The 13,730-nt window shown below is 39.4% G+C and overlaps 1 protein-coding gene across 7 annotated transcripts in view; it reads left to right on the forward strand.

The window, feature by feature from the left end:
• The window catches only part of LOC144014219 (myomegalin), a 75,672-nt gene that overhangs the window by 55,631 nt on the left and 6,311 nt on the right, over window positions 1-13,730 (forward strand). For 5 of the 7 annotated variants that reach the window (XM_077513917.1, XM_077513862.1, XM_077513899.1 and 2 more), the window contains 16 exons: window positions 37-299; window positions 388-602; window positions 1,700-1,817; window positions 1,891-2,008; window positions 2,110-2,158; window positions 5,382-5,617; window positions 5,693-5,806; window positions 5,871-6,023; window positions 6,108-6,368; window positions 8,305-8,436; window positions 8,524-8,640; window positions 8,727-8,895; window positions 8,963-9,084; window positions 10,275-10,511; window positions 12,475-12,576; window positions 12,720-12,940. In XM_077513917.1, coding sequence (XP_077370043.1) covers window positions 37-299; window positions 388-602; window positions 1,700-1,817; window positions 1,891-2,008; window positions 2,110-2,158; window positions 5,382-5,617; window positions 5,693-5,806; window positions 5,871-6,023; window positions 6,108-6,368; window positions 8,305-8,436; window positions 8,524-8,640; window positions 8,727-8,895; window positions 8,963-9,084; window positions 10,275-10,511; window positions 12,475-12,576; window positions 12,720-12,940 — 2,627 coding nt within the window. The remainder of the gene's footprint in view (window positions 1-36; window positions 300-387; window positions 603-1,699; window positions 1,818-1,890; window positions 2,009-2,109; window positions 2,159-5,381; window positions 5,618-5,692; window positions 5,807-5,870; window positions 6,024-6,107; window positions 6,369-8,304; window positions 8,437-8,523; window positions 8,641-8,726; window positions 8,896-8,962; window positions 9,085-10,274; window positions 10,512-12,474; window positions 12,577-12,719; window positions 12,941-13,730) is intronic. The other 2 variants (XM_077513889.1, XM_077513908.1) reach the window with 2 other exon arrangements.

Genomic DNA, 13,730 nt, shown 5'->3' on the forward strand with positions numbered 1-13,730 from the left:
GGAAGCAAATAATTTGTGTTTTTTTTTCTTCCTCAGAGTTCGACGACCTGGAGATGTGCACGTCATTGTCTCATCAGCAGGAGGAGAGCGTGGGCGGAGACTGGTACAAGGCCGACAGCGGAAGCCGACGGAATGTCGGCGATGACGTTCGGGGCGAGTCGGCTCTGCATCACCTGGTGGAGGATCTTCGCTCCCAGCTGACCCGCTGCCACAAAGTGATCCGCGGGCTTCAGATGCGCGTGCGCTCCCTGTCGGCCACCAGCGACTACGCCTCCAGCCTGGAGCGGACGCCGCGCAAAGTACCGTCCAATCAATCAGCTTCCTCTCATTTGCTCACCAAAAAGACAATTAGTCACTTTTTTTTTTTCTTTACGTCGTGTTTTGCAGGTCAACTGGGCCTTCGAGATGTCGCCCGCCCGAGAGGGCGTGGAGGAGGACGAAGGCTGGATGTCCGACACCCAGGCGACCTCACCTGCGTCCAAACCCGGTCACGAGCTGCGGGAGCTGATGGCGCGCGTGGCCACGTTGGAGGCCCAATTGAAGAGCTCCAAGCTGGAGGGGACGAGCCAATCCGAGGAGGGGAAATGTGCCACCTGGCCTGGGTGGGTTGAAAAGCAGACACACACATTTCCAAACATTTCTTGAACAGGGATAAGCTGTGTTCTTAAATGTTTTTGATGTTGACGCAAGATTAATGATAGACCAATATATATATTTTTTTTTTCGGGCCGATACCAATTATTAGTTAGTATCGGCAAGGAGGCCGATAACCGATATATGGAGCCGATAATTTTTGTAGTTAAAGAAAAAATATTAGCATAAAAAAAAAGTTTGTTGAAATGCCATTAAGCATCTTTGTTAAAACTTTTCAAATTTCCAACATTAATTAATTTAAAAATACATAAAACACACAGCTTTGTTTTAAAATTTGAACAAAAAAGTAATTGTTTCTACAGTAAAAAAATAAAATATAAAAGTTTTCCAAAATTTTTATTTTTACATAATTGAAATGTTGAACTTTTACTTATTTTAATTTTAATTTTAATAAAAGCAAAAAGTGCATGGAATTCGTGTCAGCAGCATATCTTATAAAGTTAAGTGAAATTTTTAAATTGACCTCTCAATTTACTCAAATTTGGGGTTTTCGTCAGAGTTTGTAAAAGGTTGGAAAAGATATTCGCAAACGGTGAAAATTGAACATATTAAAAATTTCTAACATTTTTTTTGTCTGTGAACATCTTTGTAAAGTTTTGCAACATTTTACGAACCCTGATGAAATACCCAAATTATTTTAAGCTCCCAAACATTCACCGCTCAAAGAGGTACCCGCTTTAGCAGCTTTCAGATTTATTAAAACAAAAACAAAAAAACAACAAAAAAAAACCTGCCGTTAATCTTCGTAAAATGCCAAACAAATATCGGCACTGATTTTCGACCTGACCCAATTGGTCTTTCCCGCCACAAGATGGCGCCAAAGCTCTGTGTCAATAATTACCTGCAGTTTTTTTTTTGTATTAAACAAGCAATATTTTCTCTCCCTGTATCACTGTATGCAATACTGCAATATGTGTTTGACAATGAAATGGACTCAACTGTACTGCTTAGTGGACTATAACATTATCAACAGAAAGCATGTGTAATATTCTGCTCTCCTGCGTCCTTCTGGCCTCGTCTCCGCCTCCCCCTTTCCTTTTGGCAGGAAGTACAACTCTCTCATCCAGGCACAAGCTCGTGAGCTGTCCCACCTGCGGCAGCGTATGAGAGAGGGCGAAGGAGTCTCCCATATCCTCAGCCAGCATCTGGGCGACACCACCAAGGTGCCTCGAAAGTCATTTTGCGGCAACACGGATCCCTTGTCAGAATTCCCGTTACGACTTTTTCACTTTCCAGGCCTTTGAGGAGCTGCTGCGGGCCAACGATGTGGACTACTACATGGGGCAGAGTTTCCGAGATCAGCTTTCGCAAAGCAGCGCCCTGGCCCAGAGGCTGCTCGCCAAGATCACCGGACGTGAGGGCGCACGCACTCTCACGGCTACGCCAGCTGCAGCTGCAGCTTTGTTGTCCTTCGTTTTTGCCAACGCTCATCCCTTTTTCCATTTCCTGATTTAGGAGCGGAGAGTCCTGTTGACAAGACCGGCCACGAGTTGCTCGCCATGCAGTGAGTCAGCTTCATCCTGTCTGTGCTTGTGTACGACTGAGAAGGATTTTTACTCACACATTTAAATATGGCAGGGGTCAAGCAACCTTTGCTGTCAAAAGAGTCGTTTTAGGCCAAATGAATGACCAAAAATGTGTGGAGCCGCAAAACATTTCTACATTGGGATGAAGGAAACAGTGTGTTAGTGTTAGTCTAATGTAATGCTTTTTAATTTTATCCTTTTTTTTTTATATTTATTTTTAATACATGTTTAGACTTTTCTGCATTTCTGTCAAATTTCTGACATTTTGCGCAATTTTATTGGCATATTATAGTAATTTAAATTAATTTTAACTGAATAAATTAATTTTAATTTAATTAATTTTAATAGTAATTTTATTCCTCTCGTCCTTTTTGGACATTGTGGGTATTTTTTTTCCCATTTATTTCTATGTTTTTTGTTATCAATTTTCTGACCTTTTGAGAAATTTTGTGGACATTTAATGCTAATTTTCGGGATTTCTTTTTTTGTTTTTGGATGCTTTTTGGCAATTTTAATTTACTTAATTAATTTTAATTTAATTAATTTTAATAGTCATTTCTCTCTTCCTTTTTGGACATTGTGGTTATTTTTCATTTTTATTTTTTTATTTATTTCTACGTTTTTTGTTATCAATTTTCTGACCTTTTTAGAAATTTTGTGGACATTTAATGATAATTTTCGGGATTTCTTCTTTTGTTTTTGGATGTTTTATGGTTGCTTTTTGAACATTTTCTTTCCTGCCTTTTCTTAAATCTTTTTTTCTTGCTTTTTGGCAATTTTGTGTACATTTTATGGTAATTTTTGGGGATTTCCTCTTTTGTTTTTGGACATTTTTTACACCTACCTTTTGTCTCTTTTTTTTTTTTTTTTTTTTTTCTGACAACTTAAACATTGACTGATGTTTTTTGGATATTTCATTTTTAATTGAATATACATTATAATGATATATAATTTACATTTACATAATTCGTTAATTCCTTTGAGGAATATTTTTATTTAAAAATACAAATACGTATAAAAAAAAAATTATACTAATTTTTTTTTTTTTAGAGATCCACAGGGAGACACAGGAGAGGGACTAAAGAGCCACAGGTTGCAGATCCCTGAAATATGGCATTTCCAACAATATTATCATAATAATAATAATAATAATAATTTCAGAGTACTCTGAGTGATGTTTGAGAAAGTTGTGTGACCTGCTAAAAAATACATTACAAAGCCGATGGGGCAGCATGCTTTTTTTTTGTATGATTTTGTAACTTGTAAACATTTTGTAAATATCACATTGGCACAGATAGGCCAATACAGTAATTATTATAGTCGCCTCGAATTCTCTGATTCAGGTCTTTTTTTTTTTCTTTTTTTTTTCTTTTTTTTTTCCTTTTTTTTTAAACCTACCTTTTGGAAAAACTCCGTTTTGGGGGATTTTTAGTGCGCTTTCTTGCCACAAGATGGCGCCAAAGCTCTGTCTAAAGATGAACGTAGGAAGTACAGTATGTTGACGTGCCACATCTCCACTTCATCAAATCATCTGTGAGCCATTTATTTTTAAGACTATTGATGAACATGAGTTTGAAATGATAGTCAAGTGTTTTGGCATCATAGTTGAAAACTTTTAATATAGGACATTTTCAACGTTTTTGGGGTGTCGATTACAGATAGCGACAGATAGTTAGATGACGTAACGTGCCAATGGGTTGAGAAGTGACAGATGGTTGCTGTTAATCCACAACAAGTAGGTAGCGTGGATCCTTTACTGTTAAGACGATTTAGCAGCAAAGACATCCCACCAGCTGCCGTTAAGCAGCTCAGTGCTGCTGATGAGAGGAAGCGCTCCCGTCTCGGAAGGAATATTTGTTTGTTTTCGCCCCAAAAAATTATTTTTGCGTTACATTCTTTCGTATCATTAATGTGAAGAAAGAAAAAGAAGTGGCGGACACTCTCAACATATTTATTTATTTTTCCGTCTGGGATTCGAATGAGGCTCAAATGGCTCCGCTGTGGAAATCGTTGATTTCTAAGAGCTGTCCAATGTACAGAGACTCTCTGTGGTCTTTTTCTGTCAACAACGCCCGAGGTCGATCCAAAGAGATTTGCTTACTCAGGATGCTGCATCAACAACTCAAACAGTAAGAAAGGAAATACGACTTGGATGTGTTGCTAGGCGACTTTTGAAGTTGGCTGTGTAAGGAATTGGAAGACGTTAGTGGTTTGTTGCTATTCTTTTTGTTCATTTAGCTTCCAAAATTGGCGGCCATCTTGTTTCATAACAAAAGTGGTAGAATAAAACATTATCAGGGATAGGGCTGGGTATTGCCGCCAACCTCACGATACGATACGTATCACGATACAGGGGTCATGATACGATACGTATCGCGATACATATGTATCCCAATATATGATCTTCAAGGCGATACCTATCGCGATATTTTACATTAATTTACTTGCATTTTACAATAACAGTCATATGCAAACCTAAAGGATATGTTTATTATGCTGGATGACAAAAATGTTTTTGTTATAGTAGGTCTTCTGGTTTACCACCAAGCGTGCCTGCTCTAAATGTGTACACGCTGCAGAGCAGCGAGCAGTTTTCACAGACACACCGGGAAAATTTATTAATAGGCATGAGCCAATATGACCAAAAATATCAAAGTATTAAAATTACAGCTCTAAAATGTGCCTATTTTGAAATAATTGGGGAAATAAAAACAGCATTTTTTTTTCATGTAACACATTTTATTTTATTTTATTTTTAAACACAATATAGGAAAATTGGTACATTAAATTTATAAGTAAATAAATGTTGATATTCTTCCTCTGCTTTCATTTTTCTTAGCAAGACACAGTGTCCAATCACTGGTGAGCTATTTTTGCATTAATTGAACGCAATTAACTTCAAAGACGCTGCTGGTTTTTATTTTTTTGGTACAATGCAAGCTGCAAAGGCAAACGTGAACTGCCTATTTAAAGTCAACGAGCAATATCGATTGTGACGCCTGCGTATCGATACGTGTATTGTAATGAGGCCCGCAACAATATATTGCCCTATCGATTTTTTTAAGCACACCCCTAATCAGGGAGAGATGTCTCCTTTGTGGTCCTTACACTAAAACAAGATGATATGAGGTGATCATAAAAAAAGAAATATAGTTGCAAGAGTTGCCTTTCTAACGTTATTCCCAACGTTTTGCCTTGCAGGCTGAGCAAGGAGCTTCAGCAGAAAGACAAAATCATCGAGTCCCTGCACAGCAAGCTGCAGCAGCGCCCCGAGACGCCGTCCAGCTGCCAAGCCCTGTCGGAGACCACCGACCCGTCGGACAGGACTTCCTTGGTGTCCGACGAGTGTCACACCAACGAGGATCTGGATCTGTGCTCCGATTTGGACCCCCGAGATTATCAGGACCGGGAAGAGCGTCGACAATCCGATCAAGATGGTAACTGCAACTTTTTTTTTTTTCATTCAGTTCTTTTTTTTCTTTGTGTCTTCATCTTCCATCGCCATCTTTTAGCCGCCCATCCGTCTATCCCTCCTCTTCCACCTCGTGGACCTCTCGAATCATCCCTCAGCTGTCCTGGCACGCTTTTCTCAGCTTCTGAGGCTTTAAGCAGTCCGTCCTTGAGAGGTAGACCATTCATGTCTCAAGGCTTTCTTTTCCTGTCTCTTTACTTCCTGTCATTCTCCACCAGCCCCTGTCGGTATCCCCTTCTCCTCGTCCTTCCCTCCCCCTCGTGACCCTGACGAGGTCGCGTATGACCCCCACCCTCGAGCCCTGTCCGCGATGGCGCTTCGCCCAGAAACGGATGCGCTGTTCAAACAGATGCATGAGCAGCAGATAAGGGGTGAGGGGGTTGCTGGGAGATTTTTGTGTGGCACCTTCTTTTGCTCACACTTGAATTCATTCACACGGTTGCGTGTGTTTGCAGGCTTCCCGGATCCTCACGGCAAGCGTCTGTTCGCGCTCTCGCCCGGTGCGCACGGCCAGTGCGACCTCTCGGGCTACGGTCAGCTACCCCATCATGCCTTGCAGCAGTACCAACCGGGCGGCTTTGCCGAAGGTCACTCATTTAAGGCGGACTCGGGATTGCTGACAGGAGGAGGGGCTTTTTGGGACTTGAGCAACATGACACAGCCCATGCGGAACTATTCTGCAATTGCAGGAGCTGTCCAAGAAAAGAGCCAGACAGGTAAACCTGGAAGCTTCCTTCATGAGACAAATGACTTGCTTTGGAAATACCTCATATTCAATATACTGGTAACTGTTTTTGGTTAAAAAAAAAACAAAAAACGTTTTTTAAGTAATTCCTGCAAGAAATATAACTGCCTGGCTACGTTTTGAGTTTGTTGAATGAGTATATTTATCTGAAAATAACTTAGGAAAGTCTATGTTTCATGTAGTTCATATTGTTTCGTAAACAATGATTGAGATAATTAGATACTCAATGGATGGATGGATGGATGGATGGATGGATGGATGGATGGATATTTAGCTATGCATATAGCTATACAGATAGATGATAGATGGATGGATAGATGACTAACGAGCAAGCTAGGTATTCTGATTCAGCTAGATATTTAGCTATGTAGCTAGCTATTCGGATGGATGGATGGATGGATGGGTAGGTGAATATATTGGATGGATGGATTGATTGATTGATTGATTGATTGATTGATTGATTAGATGGATAGATATGGATAAAAAATGGATGGATGGCTGCTATATGATAGATGGATAAATTGATGGATGAATAGAAAAATGGATGGATGGAGGGAGGGATGGGAGAAAGGAATATGATGGATGGATGGATGGATGGATGGATGGATAATGAATGCATGGATGGTATATGATAGCTGGATAAATGCATGGATGAATGGATAGAAAAAACGGATGGATGGAAGAAAGGAATATGATGGATGGATGGATGGATGGAATATGATAGATGGATAAATGGATGGATGATCGATAGTAGGGGTGCTAAAAAAAAATCGATTCGGCGATATATCGCGATACTACATCGCGCGATTCTCGAATCGATTCAATAATCGGTAGAAGCGATTTTTTTTTAATTTTTTATTTTTTATTTTTTTTTTTTTAGGATTCACACCTTGAGCATGGAAGAATGTTATATGAACGGAACATTAAGCCTTAATATTTTATTTTAATGCTGTTCAAACATGAAACAGATTACAACCTCTATAAGACTGAAATTTCAGATAAATAAATAATACATTTTCATATAAATCTTACACTCTACAAGCTTACTGATTAGTATTTTCTAAATTTGAATGAAAAAAAATCGCAACAATCGACTAACAAATTCGTATCGGGATTAATCGGTATCGAATCGAATCGTGACCTGTGAATCGTGATACGAATCGAATCGTCAGGTACTAGGCAATTCACACCCCTAATCGATAATTGACAAATGGGTGGATGAATGAATAGAAAAATGGATGGATGGATGAATGAATGCATGGATGAATGGATAAAAAAATGGATGGATGCATGGATGGTATATGATAGATGGATCAATGCATGGATGAATGGATAGAAAAAACGGATGGATGGAAGAAAGGAATATGGATGGATGGATGGATGGATGGATGGATGGAATATGATAGATGGATAAATGGATGCATGATCGATAGTTGACAAATGGGTGGATGAATGAATAGAAAAATGGATGGATGGATGAATGAATGCATGGATGGTATACGATAGATGGATAAATGCATGGATGAATTGATAGAAAAAAAATGGGTGGCTAGAAGAAAGGAAATGGATGGATGGATGAATAAATAGTATATGGGACTATATTTATCTATATGATGTCAAACCTTACGTTAGATGAGTGTTAGTTAACCTTGAGAGCAACTGTCCGGGCGGTTTCCCATGTCTCCCTCTTTCATCACATCTGACTCAAATGATCAGCAAGCTCTGTAGAAGCCTGAAAGTTACAATCCTCTTGATTGAATCAGGTGTGTTAGTCGAGGGAGACATCGAAAACAGGCAGACAGGACAGAGGCACTCAAGTACGGGTTCCCTGCCTTCGATGATGTCACAATATCTTTAACTACAATATAGTAAAACAAATTGTTAGACGGTGAACGTTTCGTTGTCAGGGCCGAATTTAATCGAGGAACATCTACATGAGGTGCGAAGTCTGCACCAACGTCTGGAAGAGTCCATTCGGACCAACGAGAGGCTCCGACAGCAGCTGGAAGAAAAATTGGCTAGCCCCGGGCGCGACACAGGTAACTATTGTTACTATGTTCGGTTAAATAGGAATTTATTAATTTTTTTTCTCGTGTTCCTTAATGTGGTCCCGTTGTATTTTGCAGGAGCGGCGACAAACATCTACATCCAGGGGCTGGACACGGTCACACATCTGTCGAATGAAATCCGAGTCCTGACAGACGAGAACTTGAACCTGCAGTCCCGTCTGCAGGCCAGCACAGGTAGTAACACACCTGGATGACGTTTTTTTTTTTTTTTTTTGCTCACACCTATCGTCAACGCATTTGTCGTGGTCGTCGCGATTCAGACTCGAGCGAGGAGCTGATCTCCGCCCGCGCCCGCCTCAAGCAAGCCGAGCTGGAGGCGGAGCAGTGGAAGGAGGAGTTGAGACGACTTCAGGCGCACAGCGAGGAGCAGGGACAGCAGATCCTCGCCTTGAGGCAGGAGCGGCAGGCCGGCCAGGAGAGGAGCAACAGGTCTGTGCGGCCACAAAAATTTTTGCATTTCTTTTTTTTAGCTTAACTGTGACGTGTGCGTCCTCAGAGCGCAGCACGAGGCGTCTCTGCTGCAGCAGCAGCTGTGCGAGAGCAGAGAGCTCATCCACTCGCTGCAGACCGAACTGCACGTGTACGATCGCGTGTGCGCCGGCTTCAAGTCCAACAAAGGTTTGTCCCGTTACGCGCTTCAAAATAACGTTTTCAAATGTCACCTAACATCATGTCAACTTAGTACCAGCACAGGGACTACTTGTCACCCGTTAAATAGCCCGACTGAACACTTAACAAGTTTAGAGACACCTGAGATGCTAATTAGAGGACACACCTTGGTTGAACATTTTCACTCTAGTACTATCATTTTTCAGTTTTGAGTTTTTAAAAAATGATGTTGTTGAGCCACAATTTAGAAGTAATATCTGACTTTCATAGGTTAATTTTTATAAAATTGTCATTTATTACTATTTATCATTATTTTTTGTATTTTATTTTTTTTCTTTTATTATTGTTTTTTCTTCATTAACAGAAGCAACTTTGTCCATGTCTTTATTGCTTATTACACTGTTATGTCCTTACAACCTGCAAATTAAAATTAAAATTGACAATTCTACTTATAATGATATACAATAATAACCATTTTATTCATTTAAAGTTGATCATATATACACAACCTGCAATTTGAATTAAAATCTTGCAATAATAATAATGCTGAAATTAATGATAATAATTATAGTAACAGTAATCAGTATTATTATTGATAGATCTGATCATTTGAACCTGCAAATTCAAAACTGACAATAATAATTGTTTTTAATAATAAGAATTCTTATTGTTCTTATAAATATGAGATATATATTTTTAATAATTATTTAATGACACATTTTTACTTTTCACGCATCAATGTTTTAGTAAATTTACGATACATATAAGTTATTACTACAATTTTTTTAATGATGATTTGCTCCCTTGCTATAACGCAGCCTCGCTGTTTCATAGATTTCTTTAATGCAATTATGCATGTTTTTTTTATTTATTTTCTTTTTTGTTTGTTTTTTTAACAGTAATGTACCTTTTATTCTTTTGTTTATGAAGGTTTTGGATATTGAGAGTGATTAAACGAGAAAAATGTGAGAAAATCTAAATGCCTCTATAAGAAAAGTGTATAAAGTGTGTGGTGAGAGGTTTTACAGCCTTAAAACATTTATAATAACTATTTTTATTTTCCTTGCCTTGTGTATGAAATGTGCTATATAATTAAACTTGCCTTGTAGACAGTAACATACACAATTATTAATTAAAACAAACCTCATGCTGATGAAAACTCCTGAATCTGAAGCCTGAACCTTGTTTTGTGGCTTCAGGCTTCCTGCGCGAGAGCTCGGGCCTTCCCGTGGAGTTGGGGGAGCTGCTGAGCGAGGTGAGGAGTCTGCGGGCCCAGCTGCAGAGCAGCGTCCAGGAGAGCAGCGCCCTCAAGCAGCTGGAGCTCCACAAGCAGCTGGAGCAGAAGCTGGGCGGCGGCTCCCCTCGCACGCCGTCCCTGTCGGCCTTCAGCGCCAGCCCTCAGAGGGAGAACTTCTACAAGCGGCAGCTGCTCCACGGTAACGTCGCCACTGCGTGGACAGTGAATCCGGTCGCAAATAGCAAAATTAACACGACTAATAAAAAGTAATAGTCTGAAAAATCACTTTATAGACGCTTCAACACATTATTGTGTGAGTAAAAAGGGTATTAGCCTATGCTAAACGGTTAGCACTTGCGAGTAAAAAGGGTATTAGCCTATGCTAAATGGTTAGCACTTGCGAGTAAAAAGGATATTAGCCTATGCTAAACGGTTAGCACTTGCGAGTAAAAAGGATATTAGCCTATGCTAAATGGTTAGCACTTGCGAGTAAAAAGGGTATTAGCCTATGCTAAACGGTTAGCACTTGTGAGTAAAAAGGGTATTAGCCTATGCTAAACGGTTAGCACTTGCGAGTCAAAAGGGTATTAACCTATGCTAAACGGTTAGCACTTGCGGGTAAAAAGGGTATTAGCCTATGCTAAACGGTTAGCACTTGCGAGTAAAAAGGGTATTAGCCTATGCTAAACGGTTAGCACTTGCGAGTAAAACGTTTAGCACTTGCGAGTAAAAAGGGTTATTAGCCTATGCTAAACGGTTAGCACTTGCGAGTAAAAAGGGTATTAGCCTATGCTAAACGGTTAGCACTTGCGAGTAAAAAGGGTATTAGCCTATGCTAAACGGTTAGCACTTGCGAGTAAAACGTTTAGCACTTGCGAGTAAAAAGGGTTATTATCCTATGCTAAACGGTTAGCACTTGCGAGTAAAAAGGGTATTAGCCCATGCTAAACGGTTAGCACTTGCGAGTAAAAAGGATATTAGCATATACTAAACGGTTAGCACTTGCGATTAGCATTACCACTTAATATCTTCTAAACAAACACTAACTACCATTTAGTTCACATATACATCATTAAATATACATTACACATGTAAAAGTGTCTTAAAAGTCACTTACAGACGACGCTTTGACATTATTTCATGAGTAAACAAGGGTAGGGTTAGCTGTTAGCTACATGAGGTCAATAACTTCCTGTTCCTGTCTTCTTCTGGGCACGTTTAGTGCATGACTGCCCTCTACTGGTTAAGTGATGAACACTTAAAACCGATTGGCAGGTTATATTTTAGAATAATTACAGCCCACATGCTTTTTAGGATGTTCAGAACTTCCTTTCATGTGTTTTGGGGAAGCTCAACATATTGTATTGGCTTTAATAAAAATAAAAAATAAAAAAAAAAGTCAGTGAGCATTTTGCAGACTAATAACATCCGCCTTTTGGCCACTAGATGGTGCACTAACAGAGTAAATAAAGATCAGTTCCAATATTGTATTGCATGCGTCCAGCCAGGGGAGGGAAAAAAATAAAAATAAAAATCTTAAAATGACTTATCGTTAGTACTGCACTGCCCCTGGTGGCCAAGTCGCATAGACAAGAGGGGGTTGCAAAGAATTAACCATTTACGCACACATTTAATTATTCTTTACTGTTATGGAGGACCAAAACTGCTAAAATTCAAAATAAATAAATGACTAAATAAACAAATGACCAAAAGTGAAAACAAAAACGGATATAAAAAACATTTTTAGAAAATTATATATATAAAAAAATAAATAGAAATGGAAATAAAAAAAATATATATACATTTGTATTTAAGTTTTTAATTATATTTTTTATATCCGTTTTTATTTTCACTTTTAGTCATTTATTTATTCTTAAATTTTTGCAGTTTTGGTCCATACTGCCAGGACGAAATGTTATTCAAATGAGGGGGCGGTCCTAAACGTGTCTTGATGTAAAATATACCACAAACTGTCCTGATCTAAAAACGTTTGAATAGAATTTCAAACATAAGCCATCCAAATAAACGGCTTATCGATGATTTGATTTTGATTAAATTCACCAAAAGCTTCCGTGCAGAAAAAGCAAGACAAACGAATGCGGGGAGTTTCGCCGTGTGTGATGTGTTGTCCACGCCTGGTTTTGTGTATGTGTGCTCCGCAGACCCGGCCCCTTCACCGCCCGTCAGGGACATTGGTCTCTTTAACTGCGGCTCTCCCTGCCCCCCCTACTCGGACCTGGATGACAGCCATAGCACGGCCAACGGTGTGACTTTAACCGCACTCACTGCATGACTGTGGCTTCACGTGTGCACAAGTTTGGTTCGAATGCGCTTTAATCACGACTAACCTCCACAAGCGTGAAGCAAATATCCTTCTCCCGTCTTTTTTGCTTCTCAACCGCCGCAGACCCTCTTGACCCTCACTCGGAGCTGGAAGGCGACGCTCCGGACGGCTCGTTCGCCAGCCGTTACGGCCGCCACGCCGTCGGTCACGTGGACGACTTCAACGCCCTGCAGCAGCAAGTCCTCGAAGGCCGCAGCGTCGTGCAGCGCATGGAGGCGGCGTTGCAACCGTGCCCGAGTTCCCCGTCGCCGCTAGCAGCCAGCCAGAAACACAACAGTGAGATGGTGAGGGCTTTCATGCAATATTTTACTAACTTTTTTGAGAGCCAAAGCACACATTTGAGACAATTCTCCTGGCACAACTTCAAACTCAAATGTCACCAAAATGTAAATATCCTGAAATTAGGATTATGGCTGGGCCATTTTGATAATAATAAATAAATAAATAAATAAATAAATAATAATAATAATAATAATAATAATAATTATTATTATTATTATTATTATTATTATTATTATTATTATTATTATTATTATTATTTTTACCATTATTTTGATTAATATTGAAATCATAATTTGTGAAGTAACTCAACTTCAACTTAAAAGAACAACTAGAAATCAATTAGTAACAAGCAAAATAAGAAATAAGTAAAAAAAATAAATAATAATAATCCATTCCTGCTGTGTGCTCTTTGGCCTCTTGGGGGCAGTGTGGTGCACAAATATAGGTACACATACATGAAGATAAAGAGAAGGGTAGAAGAATGAAGCGGTGAATTATATGAAGTAACTTTCCCCCCCCCCCACATTAGGAAGAATACATGACCGTGAGTTTTCTTATATTACTTGTCTGTATGTGTTCTTACAGCATTTGTGTGAGAATATTTGTTATTTGAAGGTAAATCCCTCCCATGACGACAAATGCTAATTTTTGCTAGCCAGTCAATAGGGGTTTCTAGTGCTAGCATTAAGCTGGCAAAGTACATTGAGCGAATCATTAAATATACAATTATTTAATTTGTATGTGTTTATTTATTTTTGAATGTTGAATTCTCCAACTGGCGTGTATGCAAAG

Source organism: Festucalex cinctus, chromosome 1 (assembly GCF_051991245.1).
Source record: "Festucalex cinctus isolate MCC-2025b chromosome 1, RoL_Fcin_1.0, whole genome shotgun sequence".
NCBI lineage: Eukaryota > Metazoa > Chordata > Actinopteri > Syngnathiformes > Syngnathidae > Festucalex > Festucalex cinctus.